This window comes from Adiantum capillus-veneris, chromosome 17, assembly GCF_014529385.1.
Source record: "Adiantum capillus-veneris isolate H3 chromosome 17, ASM1452938v2, whole genome shotgun sequence".
NCBI lineage: Eukaryota > Viridiplantae > Streptophyta > Polypodiopsida > Polypodiales > Pteridaceae > Adiantum > Adiantum capillus-veneris.
The window spans coordinates 132,331,903-132,351,544 of NC_140947.1; the positions used below are offsets into that span (position 1 = coordinate 132,331,903).

Genomic DNA, 19,642 nt, shown 5'->3' on the forward strand with positions numbered 1-19,642 from the left:
CGTTTTCATTTTTCAGCAATTAGACATCGCAGATCAAGTCCCGAACCTCGCAAATCTCACCTTCCCGCAACAATTCCTCGCCGCACGGCCAATTTCCGCAAGGTTCACAGTTTCAGCCCGGAAAACACAGATTTCAGCATCTGCGTTTTCAGCGTGTCGTCGTCGCATCGTCGTCATCGACATCGTCACCGACATAGAGTCAGAATACAGCAGATAAAAGATTAGCAGATTTCAGCCCATAGCGTTTTTGGACAGCAGTAGAAAGATTGCAGATTTCAGCCCTTAGGTCGACTTCGTCATCACCGTCGTCATCGTCGACATAGCCTAGACTTGCATCAGTCTCATGCATTCCATTTGTACCAGATTGTGCAATCATAAGTAGACCACTCTCGCCGACGAGAGTGGGGCCTTCGGAGGAGGGTTTTACAACGTCTCTGGTGTCGTATCTCTCTTCTTTCTCTATCTCTCAATCTCATACACTTGCATGCACAGTATCCATTCACTTTGTTCGTGATCATAGTAATCTCTTATTAAGAACGGAAGGCTCTCCCTTCCATAAGAACAAAAGGAACCTTGAGCACAGTTTGGAGCACTCATCTTGAGCAAAGCACAAACATTCATTCCGTTGCCCGTAACAGCAGTTGCTTAGTATGCCAGAAGGTCAAGTTTGACAGGCATAAGGCATAGGGATTGTTACAGCCTTTACCCATACCCACCCGCCCCTGGGAAAGTATTGCAATGGATTTCATTTTTGATCTCCCGAGAACACAAAGTGGTCACGATGGTATCTGGATTGTTATTGACAGATTTAGGAAACATGCTCATTTCATTCCAGTGAAGAAAATAGTCAAGCCGGATCGCTTAGCGAACTGTTTGTGGCCCAGATCTTCAGATTACATGGCATGCCTAAGATGATTGTCTCCGACAGAGACCCCAGATTTACGAGTTTGTTTTGGAAGGCAATTTGGGAAAACATTGGCACGCGGTTGCACTTCTCGTCATCGTTCCACCCGCAGACTAATGGGCAATCTGAGATTGCAAATTCAATGGTTCTAGATTTATTGAAGTGTTATATCTCTGATCAGAAGACTCAATGGGAAAAGTACCTACCTTTGGTGGAATTTGCCTACAATAACCCGATACACTCTTCGACGGGGAAGGCGCCATTTGAGATTGTTGAAGGTGCTACGAAGGTTCCACCCTTCCTAAGCATGAAAGATAAGATTTTTGAAGCGGATGAATATACGCGAGACTTAGATACGGCTTTTGCCAAGGTTTGCGAGACTTTGCATGGGAAAGTATTGCAATGGATTTCATTTTTGATCTCCCGAGAACACAAAGTGGTCACGATGGTATCTGGACTGTTATTGACAGATTTAGGAAACATGCTCATTTCATTCCAGTGAAGAAAATAGTCAAGCCGGATCACTAGCCGGATCACTTAGCGAGACTGTTTGTGGCCCAGATCTTCAGATTACATGGCATGCCTAAGATGATTGTCTCCGACAGAGACCCCAGATTTACGAGTTTGTTTTGGAAGGCAATTTGGGAAAACATTGGCACGCGGTTGCACTTCTCGTCATCGTTCCACCCGCAGACTACTGGGCAATCTGAGATTGCAAATTCAGTGGTTCTAGATTTATTGAAGTGTTATATCTCAGATCAGAAGACTCAATGGGAAAAGTACCTACCTTTGGTGGAATTTGCCTACAATAACACGATACACTCTTCGACGGGGAAGGCGCCATTTGAGATTGTTGAAGGTGCTACGAAGGTTCCACCCTTTCTAAGCATGAAAGATAAGATTTTTGAAGCGGATGAATATACGCGAGACTTAGATACGGCTTTTGCCAAGGTTTGCGAGACTTTGCAGAAGTCTCAAGAACGACAGAAAAAGGCAGCGGATCGCCATCGTCGCGACTTGAAATTGAAGGAGGATGAGTCGGTGCTCTTACGTTTTGAGAAGGCATGCCTGAGAAAGAAAAGGGAAAGGAGAGGCTTTTTCCAAAGCTTAGTATGCGATACTACGGACCTTTCCAGATTACTGAAAAGATAAATGATGTCTCCTTCCGACTGAAACTGCCTGATACTTGGAGGATTCACAATGCATTTCATGTGAGTCTCTTGAAACCTTTTAAAGGTGATGTGCCTGATGATAGGGAGCCTGATGAGCAACCCGAAGTGGAAGAAAACGAGATCCTTCTTCCTGAACAGATTTTGGCACATAAGAATACGAAGAAAGGTAAAGTCCGAAGGCGGTTCTTGGTTAAGTTCAAGAACTATTCTGCATTTGATGTGAAATGGATGGAGGAGGACCTAGCAGATACTCCTCGGATTGTGAAACTTTACCTCGATGCTTTTCGTTTAGCATAGTCTACTCCAAATGGAACCCAAAATTAAGCTTGGCCGGAGATCTGGTGCAGTGGGATGCACAAGAGGGGAGTTACTCCGCTCCTTTGTCAACAGATGCCTTGATTTAGATACTAGAGTCACTGATGTCTCTTTAAGCTTCAGGGATACTGAAAGCTAACAGTATTCTGCTATATGACTTTATGAAATGGAATTCCCTATTATGATACTGATTTTGTTCTTGACTTCTCTTAAGTGTAGGAACTGATAGACGAAATGACTGCAGTATTTTGGTCTGATTGATCTCGAATAGACATGGTTGCAATAGGGGTTAGTCAATCGGACATCGATGAGGTCACGATTGGATCTAGATGCGATTGCTAGCTACATTGCCGATAAATCATGGTCTAAGATCCGAATAAATGTTAAATGTCAAGTGATGTCGTGTGATGTGACTATCGATTGGTGCATGTGCTAGATGTGTGTTCCTAGTACGTAGGTACTAACAGTCAGTGTCTGCTAAGACGGTTTATGGCCTCAGTCTGTTTTGCAGGCGTAATAGAGGCGATTACAATACTTTCAAGAGGGGGGTATGTCACAAAGTAATGACGTGGCTATTGAGAGCGGAAACCCTAATTCCTGCAAACCCTAATTTCTGCCAGAAACCCTAAGTTCTGGAAACCTAACCCTAACTGCTGGCTGAAACCCTAATGTGGCTGAAAACCCTAAAACAGGCGGCTGAAATGCCACGTGGCAAGCAGTATAGATTCCGGAAATTGCAGCGGGATTCACGGTGCAAAAAAGGCCAGCAAGCGACGCAAATTGGGCTGCTTTTCTCTACACATGGGCAAGGGGAGAGAGAAAAATTGATTTGCTTTATTTTTCTGAGAAAGAGAGAGAATTTTTGCTTTTGTTTTGAAAGCTTTTGGGGCTCTGCTTTTGGGCATCCCTTGTAATCTTTAAATATGTGGTTTTAGGGCTCACTCTGCAGAGCATCTGGACGCAAAGTCTGAGAGTGAAACCCTAACCGCTCTCTTGTACTTTGACATTGATTAATACATAAAGAAATACCGAAAGGGGCACCAGTCTTTGGGGCCAATATCTCTAGGCACGGAACTCCGCCGAGCCATTGCAAATCTATTGTGATCTGTGAATTGTGTTGAAGTGGTTATTTGGTGCTGTCGTGATTGATTCTTGACTTGGAGTGTCCAAGTCTGTTTCAGTACGGAAGTTCCATAAAAAGCCCTGACATGCTATACGGATTTTCAAAAATTACGCTGCTGCTTTTTGGCTGACTGAATTAGCGCTGGCAAGCTTTTGGGACAGTTTGCTTTATTTTTGAAAGCTTTTGAGTTTAACTTTTGGGGGTCTACTTTTGGGCATCCCTTGTAAGAAAAAATAAGCCTCGAAGGGGCTTACTTCTCTGGGCATCTGTACGCAGAGACTGAGATTGAGCACCCGCGGGCTCTTTCTACTTTGCACACAAATTAATATAAAATAAATACCGAAAGGGGCACCAGTCTTTGGGGCCAATACCTCTTGGCACGGAACTTCGACGGGCCATGTCGTCTTTTGTGAACTATTTGAAGTGAATCTATGTTGTGTCACGATAGAATCTTGACTTGGGGTGTCCAAGTTTTGTTACGGTGGTATCATAGCGTGGCCGATTTCTCTTCTACCGGGAAATCCGATCCTTTTCTTGCGACACTTATGGATTCCAACAAGAATCAGTCGACTTCTGCTGCATCTGTTGATGCGGGAGGAGATCATATGGGCCACTTCGGCCTACTCAGTACGAACTTCAAGAGATGAAATATCGACAGCAGTTTGAGGAGTGCACAAAGAGGATGAATAAATTTTCAAAAGACCCTCTGTTTGCAAATTTTTATCTCAACAATCAATCGTAGAAGTGCACACTCAGTGGCAAAAAGCCACCGAACCACCCATCAAACCGGCAATCAAGAAACCTCCTTCTCCAAGGATGTTTACGGAACAAGAATTAAGAGGTGGTTCAGGCTCGAATTATTCGGCTGTTGGACACGAACAATCAATCCAAAAAGCAAGTGAAAAAGCGCAAGAAGGGGACTGACTACCCTGGTTATTTGGGCCGTCAATCTTCTTTTGCATCTGCAAGAAAGCAGAAGAAGCGTGTACGCTTTGAGGGACTGAAGGACTACCCAGTTCTTCTTCTGACAGTTCTTCTAGCTCTTCTGACTGGAGCGAGCGGAAAGGGCAAGAAAAAGGCAAAGAAACCCAGCCGCAGTTTCTGACAGTTCGGGCTCCGATGACCATATGTTTTATGCAAAGAAGAAGCATTTTTACAGAGCCAATCAATATGACTTCCTCGAAGACAAAAGCAAGAAAGAAAAAGAATTCAAAGAAGGTGGACAATCGATTAAATTTGAATCCTTTTCTGGGTTCCGAGATGCTATGAGGGCTTTGGCCTTCATCCAGCAGTTTGACATAGCCTTCTCTAGAGGGCATTACTCAGAGCACTCCAAGATTAGGAGGGTTGCATCTTTTCTTAAAGGCAATGCTCAAACATGGTGGTCCACTCTTCTTCTGAGGAAGGAAGCTCCCGTCAAGTGGTTGAAATTCAGAAGGCTCTTTATTTCTTTTTGGTTGACCCGGGAATACGAACGGGATATACGAACCGCTTGGAACCATCTTCGGATGACGATGGGAGATTCTTTGGGACGCTTATTGCGAGAGATTTTGGGACTCTTTTCTACCAACCTCTTCATTTAAGGAGGTCTCTTTTAAGGAACAGATTGAGCGGTTTTGCTGCGGACTCCCTACAGAGATCCAAGACTACTACCTTGAAGAAAAGTCAAATTCTATTCAAGAATTGATGGATCATGGGAAACGGGGTTTCTCGATACATTCGGGCAATTTGACTTACCCCACTGATGAGATCTTGGCTCAAAGAACCTGACAGACCTCCAACAATGAAAGTAGAAAGAAAAAGAGTTCCCAAGAAGAGAAGGATAAGGATACACGACCCCAGCTCACTCTTCGAGAGAGGGCCAATTATATCAGAGAGGGGAAGTGTTTTGGTTGCGCGGAACATGGGCACATCTCCGCAAAGTACCCCAAAAAGGCACAGCCAGAACAGACTGAAGACAGGCCAGAGAGTTCGAGAGCAGCAGAGGAACGTGGCAGAAAAGGCAAGATGAAAGCAGGACTAGTACTAGATTGCATGGGTATGACCCAAGCCTGATTGATGAAAGTACAAAACTTTGCCGAGCTTGGGGCAAAGTGAAAGATCAAGAAGCCCTGATTTTCTTCGATGGAGGAGCCAAGGCCAACTTCATTTCACCTGAATTGGCAGCGCGGCTCAAGATTACACCCGACAGGATGGGACCACCAACAAAGGCAGTTCTAGCAGCACCCGAACGAGACATGCCATTACACCTGTCCTTGGCAAATGTCGGTTGGATTGTCAGGGTATTTAGGGCACGAGGACTTTTACATAATGCCCTTGGAAGGTTGTGACGTCCTCCTAGGAGTCCCTTGGTACCATAAGAACAATACTGTGGTCGATTATCGGACAAAGAAAGCAACTTTGACTAATGAAAAGGGCCGAAAAATTGTACTTGATGTAAAATTGAAGGGCGAGTCCGTCCCTATTGTATCGGCTTCGGCCATTTCCAAATTAATAAAATCCAGTCTCTTTGTTTACTCGATCTACTTGAAAGAGTAAAATGATGAACATAGAACGAACATGTCTGAACTTGATAGAGAATGCCAAGATTTTCTCCACACTCGTGCCGATTGCTTCTCTGAGGGCCTGTCAGGCGAGTTGCCCCCATCTCGTCCTGAGGATCACACCATTGATCTGATTCCTGGAAGCACACCACCGAAAAGGCCACCTTACCATGTTAGCCGAGCCCAGAATGAAGAGATCATGAACCAAGTGAAAGACCTTTTGGAAAAGGGTCTTATCCAGCCGAGTAAGTGGAGTAACTACCTAGTTACTTACTTATCGAGCCGAACATTTCCTGAGGATATGAGTAAATGTCAAAGAGTAATTGAAACAGAAGCAAGAGACTATGCTCTTATTGGAAACCAATTGTATCGGAGAGGTAAGGATCAACATCTGCGTCTCTGTGCAAATGAAGACGAATATATTTCCATTATAGAACAAGCACATGCTGGATTAGCTGGAGTTCACTTTTCTAGTGAGACCACCACAAGAGCACTTAATGGCAGGCATATAGTGGCCTACACTTTTTGCAGATGCCAAGGAGTATGTTCGAAGGTGTCATGCATGTCAACGAGAAAAAATGCCAACCTGTGTAGATAGCATGCCCTTAAGACCAATGATGGGGGCTAGAGCTTTCGCAAAATGGGGTATAGATTTTGTTGGGCCAATACAGTCACCTGCCTATAAAACCCAAGCTCAATATATCATTGTAGCTACGGACTATTTGACCAAGTGGGCCGAGGCTAAAGCAACTCAAAAGAATGATGCCACTACTGCTCTCCGGTGTTGGTATTAAAGAAAAACGCATCTTGGAGAATGTGCATTGATGGTACCGAGCTCTCAATAAAATCACCATCAAGAACAGATTTCCAATTCCAAGGATCGATGATATTCTTGACAGACTTCAGGGATCCTCTTGTTTCAGCAGGATTGATTTGAAAAGCGGATATCGTCACATCTGAATCGCACCAGGAGATGTCTACCAAACAGCCTTTCGGACAAGTTTCGGTTTGTATGATTTTTTGGTGATGCCTTTTGGCCTTACCGATGCTCTAGCTCAACCGAATGATGGATAGGATTTTTAGAGAGTATAGATCATTTGTCGGCACTTTCTTTGTTGACATTATAGTCTTCTCCAAGGATGAAGCTGAACATAGACACCATCTGCTACAGGTCTTTCAAGCATTGCAAGACCACAAGTTAGTTATCAATGCCAAAAAGAGTGATTTTTTCTTGCCGGAGATACACTTTTTGGGAGACATCGTCTCGGCAGCAGGAGTACAGATGGACCCGGCCAAGATTGACACTATACGTGATTGGCCCGATTTGAAGAACGTTCATGAAGTTAGAAGCTTCTTGGGCTTGTGTTCTTACTACCGACGGTTCATTTGAAAGTTTGCAAAGGTAGCTTCCCCTTTGCACATATTGACACAAAAAGGAGTCCCATTATCCTGGAGACCAACAGAGGTGACTGCCTTTCAGACACTCAAAGAGAAATTGACTATTCGACCAGTGTTGACTTTGCCGGATTTGCAAAAGTCATTTGAAGTATATTGTGATGCTTGTGGTCGTAGTCTAGGAGCGGTCTTAATGCAAGAAGGCCATGTGATTGCCTATGAAAGCCGATTGTTTTCAAGGCCAAAATTCATAGCACAGATTTATGAGAAAGAGCTTTTGGCAGTGATCCATGCTCTTACTCAGTGGCGACATTACCTACTTGGAGCCAACTTCACAGTCTTCACTAAACATCAGAGTTTACGCTAGTTCTTGTCATAGAAGCAGCTTTCGAAAAAGAAAATGCGGTGGGCTAACATCTTGTTACAATTTCACTTCCAAATTGTCCATGTTTAGGGACAGAAGAACTTGGTGGCAGATGCTTTGTCTCGGAAGCCGCTAGTCTTGGCTATTTCCGCGATTCATCATAGAAGCTTCGAGGACATGGTTGCTTAGTATGCCACAGATCCGGATTTTTCCGATGTATTCACTCGAATACAGAATGGGGAGGTAGTAGCGGGATATTCCATACGGGATGGCTACTTGATGAAGAAAACAATGTTGTGCGTCACACAGTCGTTGAGGGAAAAGGTTCTAACTGAGTGCCATTGTCCACCTTTTAAGTGTCACCGCGGCATCGAGACCACCTTGAAAGGTGTGGAGCGCTACTTCTTTTGGCCGAGACTCAAGAAGGATGTGGACCACTTTGTACTCAGATGTTTAGTATGCCAGAAAGTCAAGTTTGACAGGCATAAGGCACAAGGATTGTTACAGCCTGATAGCTCGCTGCTGCCCTCGCCCTTCTCCCCTGCGGCCATCGCTCTTCCCCCCCCCCCCCCCCCCCCCCCCCCTTCCTCGCCATGCCTGCCCTGCCCGCCCGCTGACTGCATTCAGCACCAGTGTGCAGCCCGCCTCCCTCGCGCTGCCTGCCCTGCCCTATCCTGCCTGCCCGCTGCCTGCAATCAGCCACAGCGCGCAGCCAGCCCTCAGCATATCCTCCCCAGCCCGCCACGTCTCAGCCCCCCTCCCGCCGCACCTCAGCCCGCCCGATCCAGCCTTGCACTCCCGCTTTTTCCGCACCGCAACCCCCCCCCCCCCCCTAAAAGGGTCTGGCTCGGCTGAATTCGTCAGCATTTTTGTCGTGCTCGGCCAGCAGAGGACCACCTCTCGTCATCGACATTTCGCCCTTTCTTCACGGCAGTAGACACTGATGGAGGCTCATGCTCCACCTCAGAGGGACTCTCAAGAACCCCCCTCGCCCGACCCCGCAGAGCCCACCATCTGACTTGCTCTCTCGCCGACACAGCAAGCGAACCTCGCAGCAAAGGTGGAACGCCTGCAGGCGACTTTCGTCATCTACAAGATTCTCGGCACCAGATCGAGCAAAGGAGAGGTGCGCGATCTTCTCCACGCCCGCCTTCTCGCCGAGGTGGGCACGATCTTAAATGTTCAGTTCCTCGGACGAGGCTACTATCAAATAGAGTTCGAGACCTCCGAGATGGAGTCCAAGGTCATCGCGATGAGTCCCTTGGCCATCAGAGCAGTTCGAGCCCACTTTCGACAGTGGAGGCATGATCGAGCTACAGATGTTCTCGTAGCGGAGGCAGACCTTCCCATCCCCGTCTGCTTTCCCGGTTTGAGGAGGGAGTACCCTGCCACTCTTGTCCAGGATAGGCTTAGAGATTGGGACTGTCTTGGAGACACCTTGCACGGCATCCTCTGTAGCTGCCAAGGTGGCCGGCATCCCCACAGTAGGTGTTCTGGTTCGGAACACCCACTCTCCCGAAGGTCATCCTACTACCTAGGGTGAGTTGGGGTTGGTTCCATCAAGGCGTGGAGTATTCGGGCCTCCCGAATCAATGTTCCATTTGCAGACAGATGGGCCATTTGGCAAAGACCTATCCTCGTAGGAGACCTCGACCCACAGCGCAAGCGCAGCCTACCAAGTCTGAGCATGCCCAGAAGCCAGACACACAGGATGCACAGGATGGTACCTCAACTGAGACCAGCGATGAGACAGCTGACGGTTGGCAGCAGATTCTTGGCTGCCGCCAACATGGGAGGGCTCGCCCCATTGCTCCCCCAAGTGGCCGACCTTCTACAGCTCAGCAGCACTCGCTCTTCCAACAGGGAACCATTTTGACCCCCTTCAGCAGGACCCGGCTCAGGAGGTCCTGTCCACTTCAGTTCCTCCATCTCCACCTCCTCCTCCCTCAGACGCTGCCGCTCCGCCTCACCCTCCCCCACTTCCACCTCCGCCTCCCGTCCCCCCTTTCTCCCCGGTGGGGCCCACAGCCTCATCTCCCGCTCCCTCCACCACTCCTGCTCAGATGCAGGGGACTGGACACGCGTCTGCCGCGCGAGGCGATCTCTTGGTAGTGCTTTCGCTATGAGCCGTGTGGCTCGAGAGGGACAGCCCCACTTGAGACCGCCTTTTTTGGTGCAGGCTTCTCCTTTTGCAGTAGTCCCAAGAGGTTTGACTAGCTTTGACATTCGCAGACGCTGGGACTTCTTCGACTACAATTTCACTCGGTTTCTGGGTGACTTCTCCTGACCTGGAGGAGGCTTTCTTTTGAGTCCATGTCCTCTTTCTTGCAGCTAGAGGCATTGAGTCTTTGGACACAGTGGTGGGTTGCTCCTTCCCGTTGTGCGATAGGGATCACACAGAGTGGACTCGGCACACAATTCTTGACTAGCTCCAGACTCAGGCTACTGAGTTCTCACACCACACAGGGGACTTGGGGTGAAAAATCTAGTGCAATACTTTGGCCTCTGGCCAAGTTCAGCGTGACGCCTCCGGATGCAGTGGGTTGCAGGCACATTGTGGTGCATTTGTTTGCTGACACTTAGAGCCCTCCTTGTTATGTATGTGTACATGAGGATTCTTGGACAGAGGATGTAGCCCTTTGGGCTGCAAGATCGGCTTGGGCCTGGGTGGGACAGTCACTTCTTTCGCGCTTGTCTAGAGTCATTTGGATGCGCCAAACCGGCCTCAAAGATAGCGAGGTTGGTTGATGTGGCAGCAGCTCTTTTCTCCCACTGACTCCATGAGGATCATCTCATGGAATGTGCAATGATTAGGAGAGCCCCAGTTTCAGCGTCAGCGGGGTCGGCTGCGTCAGGAGCTTCAGAGATGCCTGGTGGGTGGTGAGAATGACATTCTTATGCTACAGGAGCATCATCTTTGTGAGAATTGCATTAGACGGTGTGTCAGATTTTGCGTTGTCGCTATGAGACGTTTTGGTCCACTGCATTTGGACCTGGAGGCATCCAGGGTGGGGTATGTATGACTATTGCGGATTCTTTGCGCAGGCCATTGTGGGTAGAGGGATTATTGTGCCAGGCAGGGCTCAGTGGATTACTATGCAGATTCAGGGTTGCCTCATGGGCTTCCTGAACATCTGGCACCCAATGTGGCGAGTGCACGTGCAGAGTTTTGGTCCCATATTGTAGAGTCTCTGCCGTAGGCAGAGCAATGGTGCATTGAGGGTAACTTCAACATGTTGGACCCCTCTGACAGGATTGGAGATAGCCATACGACTGTGCATGGAGTTGAGTTGGCAGCTTGGGAGAGGGTATCTATGACTATGCGGGTTTTTGATGTGTGGCAGCACTCTAGCTATGTAAGGCCTCCAGACAGCCTGGCCTTCTCTCGTAGAACCGCAGAGTGGGAGGAGTGAATCTATCTCGGATAGATCGCTTCTACACTAGTGACCATTTTTGTGACTTGGGTGGGTCAGTTTGCATTCTAGCTGGGAGATCTTTTTCGGACCATGCACCAGTGATCCTCACAATGACAGATAAACAGAGGAGGGGGAGCACGATGCTTCGCATCTCTGAGAGGGTCTTGTTGGACTTTGCGCTCAGAGAGCGAGTGGTGGCTCTTTGGACAAAGGGCTTAGACTTGCAGGACTCTCCTGCTGACAGAGTGGCCTCGACTTGCTCAGCTTAGTCGGCTATTTCTTCAGGAGTCTACGGCCCGCCCGGCTGCAGTGAGAGAGGAGGAGCAGCGTCTCCGACGGGGCGTTGCTTCCTTGCAGAGGATGCAGGAGCAACATCCAGACAGTCCTTGGCTGGAGGAGCAGTTACAGCAGGCTCGCCAGGAGCTTGCCAGCAGTGAGAGGAGAGGCGCCAGGAGCTTGCTTTTCATCGACAGGCATCTCAGTGGACTCAGGTCAGTGACAGAGTGACGGGCTTTCTTTGAGACAGTGGGGCCCCAACATGCGCATGCCAGGGTTAGCCAATTGAGGAGGCCTGACGAGTCAGTTGCTTCAGAGCCAAAGGACATGCATGCATTTGCCACCGACTCTTACCGTGACCTGCTGTCAGTAGTGACTCGATCAGAGAGTCAGGATGCATGCAGAGAGCAGGTGTGGGCACAGATGCCTTGTCTTGTGACTGAGGAGATGCGTCAGAGGCTTGAGCTGCCTCTTCAGTTAGAGGAGCTCCACGTGGCCCTCGGAGCACTTCCCCGTGGTAGTTGTCCGAGTGAGGATGAATTGACTCCCAGCTTCTTCTTAGAGTACTGGGACTTGCTTGGCTCAGATTTTTGCAGCGCTTTTCAGTACATTCTACACACAGGAGAGATGCTTGACAACATGAGTGAGGGCCTGATCTACATCATTCCCAAGGAGGGTGGCTCCTTGGATGAGATTCGACAGTGGCGGCCCATCACCATCCTCAACTTAGCCTACAAAATTCTCGCTAGGGCTCTGAGTTTGAGGATTCAGCCACTTCTAGAGAGCGTCATACATGGGACACAAACAGGTTTTGTCAAGGAGCATAGTATCCTTGACAACATCTTCACTTTCTGGGAGGCATCTGCCCTCGCACACCTCCGTGGTGAGGCTCTGGTGATACATCATATTTCTTCTCGATTTTGAGAAGGCCTACGATAGAGTTGACTGGGACTTTTTGGAGGGCACTCTACGCAGGATGGGCTTCTCAGATGCATGGATCAGAGGTGTGTCAGCTCTTTACAGACGGGCACACAGTCAGGTACCTTTGGCAGGTGGTAGAGGAGATCGTTTCACACATTTGGTTAGACAGGGCTGATCTCTTGCCCCCTTCTTCTTTCTGTTCTATGCTGAGGCGATAAGCACGTTTTTGGTTTCACAGCAGGTTGGTCTATGTGGCTTAGCGCTCCCTATTCGGGGAGATGAGCTACTCGATGCTGAGTTTGCAGACAACTCAGCCTTGTACTTGGAGGGCTAGGAGGGCAACCTTCACAGGTGTGAGCAGGCTCTTGAGACCCTTTGTTGTGCATCAGGCACACGGATCAACTGGAGAAAGACGGTGCCTTTCTCGGTTGGTAATGCTCCTATGCCTGATTGGCTGCCAGGTGAGGGCTTCAAATGGATTCCCCCAGGGACTGCAGTTCGATACTTGGGTTGTCAAGTTGGCTTGGACTTGTCTCGTGAGCAGCAAATTGCTCCCCTCCTCCTATCCATCAGGAGGAAGTTGTTACATTGGAGTTCCGCACGACTTTCTCTGGCAGGTAGAGTTGTAGTGGCCAACCAGGTGTTGTTGGCTACTATGTGGTACATCACTTCTTGTTGGATCTTTTCGAGTTCCTACATCAGCCAGGTAGAGAGGCTGATCAGGAACTTCCTTTGGTCAGGGCGTGACACTCAAATAGCCCAGGCCAAAGTAGCCTGGCAAGTCATTACTCTTTCTTGTTCTCAAGGAGGGTTGGGGATCATAGACCCAGCACAGCAGAGTAGAGCCCTTCTTGGGAAGTTTGTTGTCAGAGGATTACTTCTAGGGGAGGAGCCCTGGAAGGAGTTTTTGCTGCAGCGGCTTAGCGCTAGAGTACCTCACGCTGGAGGCCCTAGGCGACCTTTGACCAGATGGATTTTCACAAAGATGCGCAGAGTTGGCCTGAGCACGAGACTGGAGGACCATTTCGCTGTGAGTTTGCTCCATTCCTGGGAGCAGCTGCAAAGAGGCCTGGAGCAGCATCAACCTACTTGCATGGAGGAGCGCTTGAGATAGTCCCTAGTTTGGAACCCCATGGTTAGCACTCAGAGAGGCCACTTGGTTGGTAGTAGGCTTCATGTTTCGGGAGTCCCATGTGAGAGGGTCCAGCACGCACTTTGGGTGATTGGCTACAGTTTTCAGGTTTGTCAGAGGAGCTTCAGAGCATCCAGCTTCAAGGCATGAGAGGGGTGTAGAGCATGTGTCAGGACATCACAAAGGCAGTACCTGCTGAGTGGCTCACATCTCTTGAGTCAGCAGCACCCAGATGGATGGGGGCCTTCATGCAACTGGAGGTTCTCATCGCAATTCCGGCTTGCTCAAAGACTGTACCCTCCTTGTCTTTCGAGCTACACGGTGAGGGTCGCTTACACCGAGTTTCAGTAGAGGCCCCACAGGCGGCAGAGTGTTGTTTTCAAAGGATCCGAGTTGTGGGCATCTTTGGGAGGACTTGTGTCATAGATCTCGACCTTGCAGCTCTTGAGACTGGCCACCGGAGGCTGTGGGCTTGGGAGTGATGTCCATTGGCGCGAGTGCAGTGGGATCCTAGAGAGTGGTTTGGGGGGACCCTCTTGTCAGCTTTTGTGGGACTCCAGACAGCCGCGGCGAGTCACTTTGTTCCAGTGTCTGGTTGCACATCGAGCTACAGCGGTTGGGAGTTGGCTAGTACATAGTGGTCTCTCCACAGCATGCGCAGCTTGTGACCATCCTGTGGAGAGTCAGCGCCATTGTCTTTGAGACTGTCCTTTGGCACAGCAAGTTTGGCTTCATGTCCTTCGGCTGATGCCAGCTCTTTCCACGGCACGGCAGTACACTTGGGGGGCAGCTGCTTGGTCCACTCTCACGGGCCCGGCACTTCAGTTTGAGCTATCCTCCACCAACAGGATGATAGTGATGCAGGGGGATCGATTTACAATCCAGCCTGCTCCTTCCGCATCTTTGAGGCTCGCCCTATACCACCAGCAGAGACTGTCCGAGAGACTCCAGGGCAACTCCGACCGCATGCGGGGGCGTAGAGAAGCTTTCCTTCGACTCTGGCGCCCTTGGCCTTTCTTCACCATGGTCTGGGGTGTGTTGAGATGACACTACCGCCCACCTGTGTGGCTTTTCCCTCCTCCCATCTCTTGATTTAGCCTCATTGTACATATGTTATTTTTCATTCGGAGAGTCTCCCCCTTATGTTTGTTGTAGCCCTCTCTAGCAGAGGTGGTTGTAGCCCCATGGGCAGTTTCAGTAACTAATAGAATGATCTTTTTCTCACAAAAAAAAAGGATTGTTACAGCCTTTACCCATTCCCACCCGCCCCTGGGAAAGTATTGCTATGGATTTCATTTTTTATCTCCCGAAGACACAGAGTGCGCATCATAATGGCATTTGGACTGTCATCGACGGATTTAGCAAGCAAGCTCACTTCATTACAGTGAAGAAAACAGTCAAGCCAGATCATTTAGCGAGACAGTTCATTGCACAGATATTCAGACTACATGGCATGCATGAAACAATAGTCTCCGACAGAGATCCCCACTTCACGAGTTTGTTTTGGAAGGCTATTTGGAAGAACATTGGCACACGGTTGCAGTTCTCATCATCATTCCACCCGCAGATAGATGGGCAATCTGAGATTGCAAATTCAGTTGTTTTGGATTTATTTAAGTCTTACATCTCTAATCAGAAGACACAATGGGAGAAATAATTGCCTTTGGTGGAATTTGCCTACAACAACAAGGTTCACTCTTAGACGGGAAAGGTGCCATTTGAGATCATTGAAGGTGCTCCAAAGGTTCCACCCTTCCTAAGCACTAAAGATAAGATTTTTGAAGCCGACCAGTACATGAGGGACTTCGACACTGCTTTTGCCAAGGTCTAGGAGGCTTTAGCGAAATCTCAGGAACAACACAAGAAGGTAGCAGATTGACACCGTCGCGATTTGAAATTAAAGGAAGACGATTGGGTGCTCTTACGTTTTGAGAAGGCACGCCTAGGAAAGAAAAAGAGAAAGGAGTGGTTTTTTCCAAAGCTTAGCATGAGATATTATGGCCCTTTCAAGATAAAAGAAAAGATAAATGATGTCTCCTTTAGGCTGAAGCTACCCAATACTTGAAAGATTCACAATGCATTTCATGTGAGTCTATTGAAGTCTTTTAAAGGCGATGTGTCCGATGATGGGGAGCCAGATGAGCAACCCGAAGTGGAGGAAAGCAAGGAGATACTCGTTCCAGAACAGATTTTGGCACACAAGAACAGAAAGATAAAAGGTAAAGTGATTAGGCGGTTTTTGGTTAAATTCAAGAACTATCCTAGTGAAGCGAAGTGGATGGAGGAGGAGGACCTAGCAGATACTTCTCAAATTTTGGAACTTTACCTTCAAGCATTCAGTTTAGCATAGTCTACTTCGATAGAACCCCGACTTCAGCGAGGCTGAATCTAGTGCAGCGGGTTTACACAAGAGGGGAGTCACTCCTCTTCTTTGTCAACAGATTACCCCGATTTTGAATAGAGTCATTGATGTCTCCTTTGGGTTTCAGGGATACTAAAGGGCCGAGTAGTATTCTGCTATATGATTTTAAAACTGGAATTTCCGAAAATGAAAATGATTCATTTGTACTTGACTTGTTTGAGTGCAGGAACTGAAAGACAAAATGATTGCAGCATTTCGGTCTCATAAATCTCTATAGACATGATTGCAATGGATTAGTTAATCGGGCATCTGTGAGGTCCGGAATGGATCTAGATGCGATTACTAAATACGTTTCCAATTGGGCATGGTCTAAGATTTGGAATGACTTTGTCTGATTTGTCATGTGATGTCCTGTGATGTGACTGTCGTTTTGTACAAGTGCTAAATGTATCTTGACTTTTGCATCGGTACTAACAATCAATGTCTACTAAGATAGTTTATGGCCTATGTCTGTTTTGCACGCGTAATCGAGGGCGATTACAATTCTTTCAAGAGGGGGATATGTCACAAACTGGTGACGTGGCAGGTCCTCGGACACACTCACACACCCTGGCGGCAGAAATGCCACATGGCAGTAGTGTACAGACCCGTAAATTCCGCTGACAGGCTGACGTGGCAATGTATGGACGTTCCGTAAAAAGCACTGACATGCCGTACTGATTTCCAGAAATTACACTGCTCTTTTTGGTTGGCTGAATTAGCACTCGCAAGCTTACAGTTTGCTTTATTTTTGAAAGCTTTTGAGTTTAACTTTTGGGGCTCTACTTTTGGGCATCCCTTGTAAGACTAAATAAGCCTCAGAGGGGCTCACTTCTTGGGGCATCTGGACGCAGAGACTGAGAGTGAGCACCCGTAGGCTCCTTGTACTTTGCACACAGATTAATATAAAAATAAATACCGAAAGGGGTGTCAGTCTTTGGGGCCAATACCTCTTGGCACGGAACTACGCCGGGCCGTGTCGTCTTTTGTGAACTATTTGAAGTGAATCTCTGTTGTGTCACACTAGAATCTTGACTTGGGGTGTCCAAGTTTTGTTACACATTCACTATCCTCTATAAAACCCATCTTTCTCATCTCATTTTGTAAATTATATACATGTTGACATTCAGTTCTCTTCATACCTTCAAGCTTCATGAAACATACCATCCCATGCTCTGTTAGCCCTTGAAAATGTGTAGAGAAAGATTCTCCATTTGGGTCAGGCGAGAACCTTTTTTCTTTTGTACCATTACAATACCGCTTCACAATGGTACATGGCCAAAACCCGTGATCTCCATGTAGTCCTTGAACTCTTTGTTTGCCTTTGGTAGAGGATACTCCCAAAGACCATCATGGTTCCTCTCATGATTCACACATACTATCAAGAATTGAACAGCTCGCTTTCTATCTCTCCTCTTTATCCCGACATAACAAAACCATCATCCAAGACCTTTGTTTCCATGCGAATAGTGTGATGTATGGCTGCCCAAGGAGCACGAAGAAGTTTTGCTCATCTTTGACATTGCCAATGGTCACCTTCACATTTGGAAACGCCCCATAGAGATCTCCTAATAAGTTGTTGGCAGCTCTAATCATCCAACCATGGTTGGTGTCTATCGACCGCTTGCCTTCATGTAAAGACTCTTGGACATAAGATTAATTTCGGAGCCATGATCTATCAATGCAACATATGGCTCCTCAAAATGACCCACCTTGACCAAAGTTTCCGTTGTAGCTCTTGCCTAGTGACTCCTAGAGTAGTGGCATTTATGTGAGGCTTCATCTTCATCATCGTCATCCACAAATCTAGCAAGTATATCTCTTCTAAAAGACTGATAGTATCCTACCACGCTGTCATTACATTCCCTTTCTTAAGGTGTAATGTGCAGTGGAAGTGATGATGGTGAATGCTCAGGATGAGAGCTCAGTGTGTACTCAAGGTTCTTTAAATCCTTTTACAATGCAAGAGTCAAAAGGCGCCCAATTATTCTCAAATTAAACAGCAAAGGGTACCAAGTCCTAGAGCACCAAGGATGTCAATCCTTTCTTACAACAGCAAATGCTGCAGCAGGAACAGCAGTTCCTACAACAACAGATAGCCATGAATATGCCCAATCATTCTGAACACATAAGAAGAATTCCCCTTTTACTGACATTGCAGGAAGGCGAAGTCCATGGATGGATCACTAAGGTTATGGGGTGGCTTTTGGAGCCTCTGTGCCTGGATATATAGGAGGCATGTATGGCATGATGTTTGGCATCCAGGGGTATCCCCGGGGGCCACAATATAGAGGTATGTATGGAGGGATGGTGCCACCTTTTGGTACCACTTTTGGTGGAAACACGTAACCTCTAATAAACTCGAATAAATACATGTCAATGTTTTTAAAAACACTACCACACATCTCAATCTGAATTTCATGACTAAATGTGATAAAAAACTAAGCATTATTTACTTAATATTATGTCTCCGAAAACCCTAGATAATGTGCAAGAAGGACAATTACTTTATACAAAGGCACCTACCCTTGATGTGCAAGGTTTATTCACCATGAAAAGTTGTTTTAATGAGTGTCTTCTTAAAGTAAAAAAGGAACTTTCAAGTTGTAACAAGTTTGTTGGGAGCATTGAAAGTAAAAATACGACTCCATCAAGACGAAAGGGACTTTGTAAATGACAATACATCAGTGTGCTCCAAGTAACAAATTTTACCTTGAGAGAGCTAAAGCTCTAGGAACATAAGAGCATGTGTACACAGATTGAATGTTGACCCAAAGAAGAAGTTACGACAACATTTACTGACATAAATGCAGACTATCAAGAGAAATCAGAAAACAAAGATGATAGTAGGGAAGACGTTCATGGCAACTTGGGGCTATTTTGACTTAGGATAAATCCTGGCCAACAAAAACTTTGTGACAACTAAATCAGCTCATTGCATGAATATTGATTGTGCTAACAACCTTGTCAGCAACTGGATCCAAAAAAGCTCCAAAACTGGAATGTAACCCCATCTGCAATGAAATATGCAACAAGAATAAGAAAACACGAATAGAGATTCTCTTGTTACATTGGAGAAAAGCTTTCCCTCTGAAAAACAAACTTACCTTCCTCGCAAGAAATCCATCAAGCCAATCTGTTATAGCAGCTAACAAAAAGATACAAGCTACAGCTGTCGGTGCCCATGACGCTCTTGAATAAAACGCTGCAGATGCACCCAACATGGAAAATAGATGAGTTACCACACAACGATCCAACCAACAACCAGGTAATCAACTTGAATACAAAAGGAGGCATGCTTATAAGTTATTTTCGTTGGGTTGTATTTTTTGGGCCCAAATGCCTACAAAATAGAGGCCATAGTACCATTAGTTTCAGAGTGCGACTCTCATGGTGTAAGATTGGGAGTGACACAACTTGGTGACATGGCATGCTGGCACCAAAATGGAAGAGAGAATGAAGAGCCAAGCCCAAGATACACCAAAAGTGGACCCAATCTGACAAGAGTACCATTAGTCCCATATTGTGACTCTGATTGCATAAGATTGGTGTCAAAGTTGCAGCGGAAAAGGGTGAATCGGGTATTGATCTCGTCTGCAACCGTGAGCAAACCTCCTCTTAGGATCGGGCAGCCAACGGATCTTGGATCTATTACGTTAGATCTCCTCATACACAAGCTA

At 47.1% G+C, this 19,642-nt stretch overlaps 1 protein-coding gene across 1 annotated transcript in view; it reads right to left on the reverse strand.

Annotated features, from left to right (window-relative positions):
- Positions 1-19,642, reverse strand: part of LOC147438104 (CDP-diacylglycerol--glycerol-3-phosphate 3-phosphatidyltransferase 2-like) — a 55,541-nt gene that overhangs the window by 30,205 nt on the left and 5,694 nt on the right. The window contains exons 2-3 of the mRNA XM_086487461.1: positions 19,070-19,167; positions 18,926-18,976 (exon numbers count right to left, since the gene is read on the reverse strand). Coding sequence (XP_086343587.1) covers positions 18,926-18,976; positions 19,070-19,167 — 149 coding nt within the window. The remainder of the gene's footprint in view (positions 1-18,925; positions 18,977-19,069; positions 19,168-19,642) is intronic.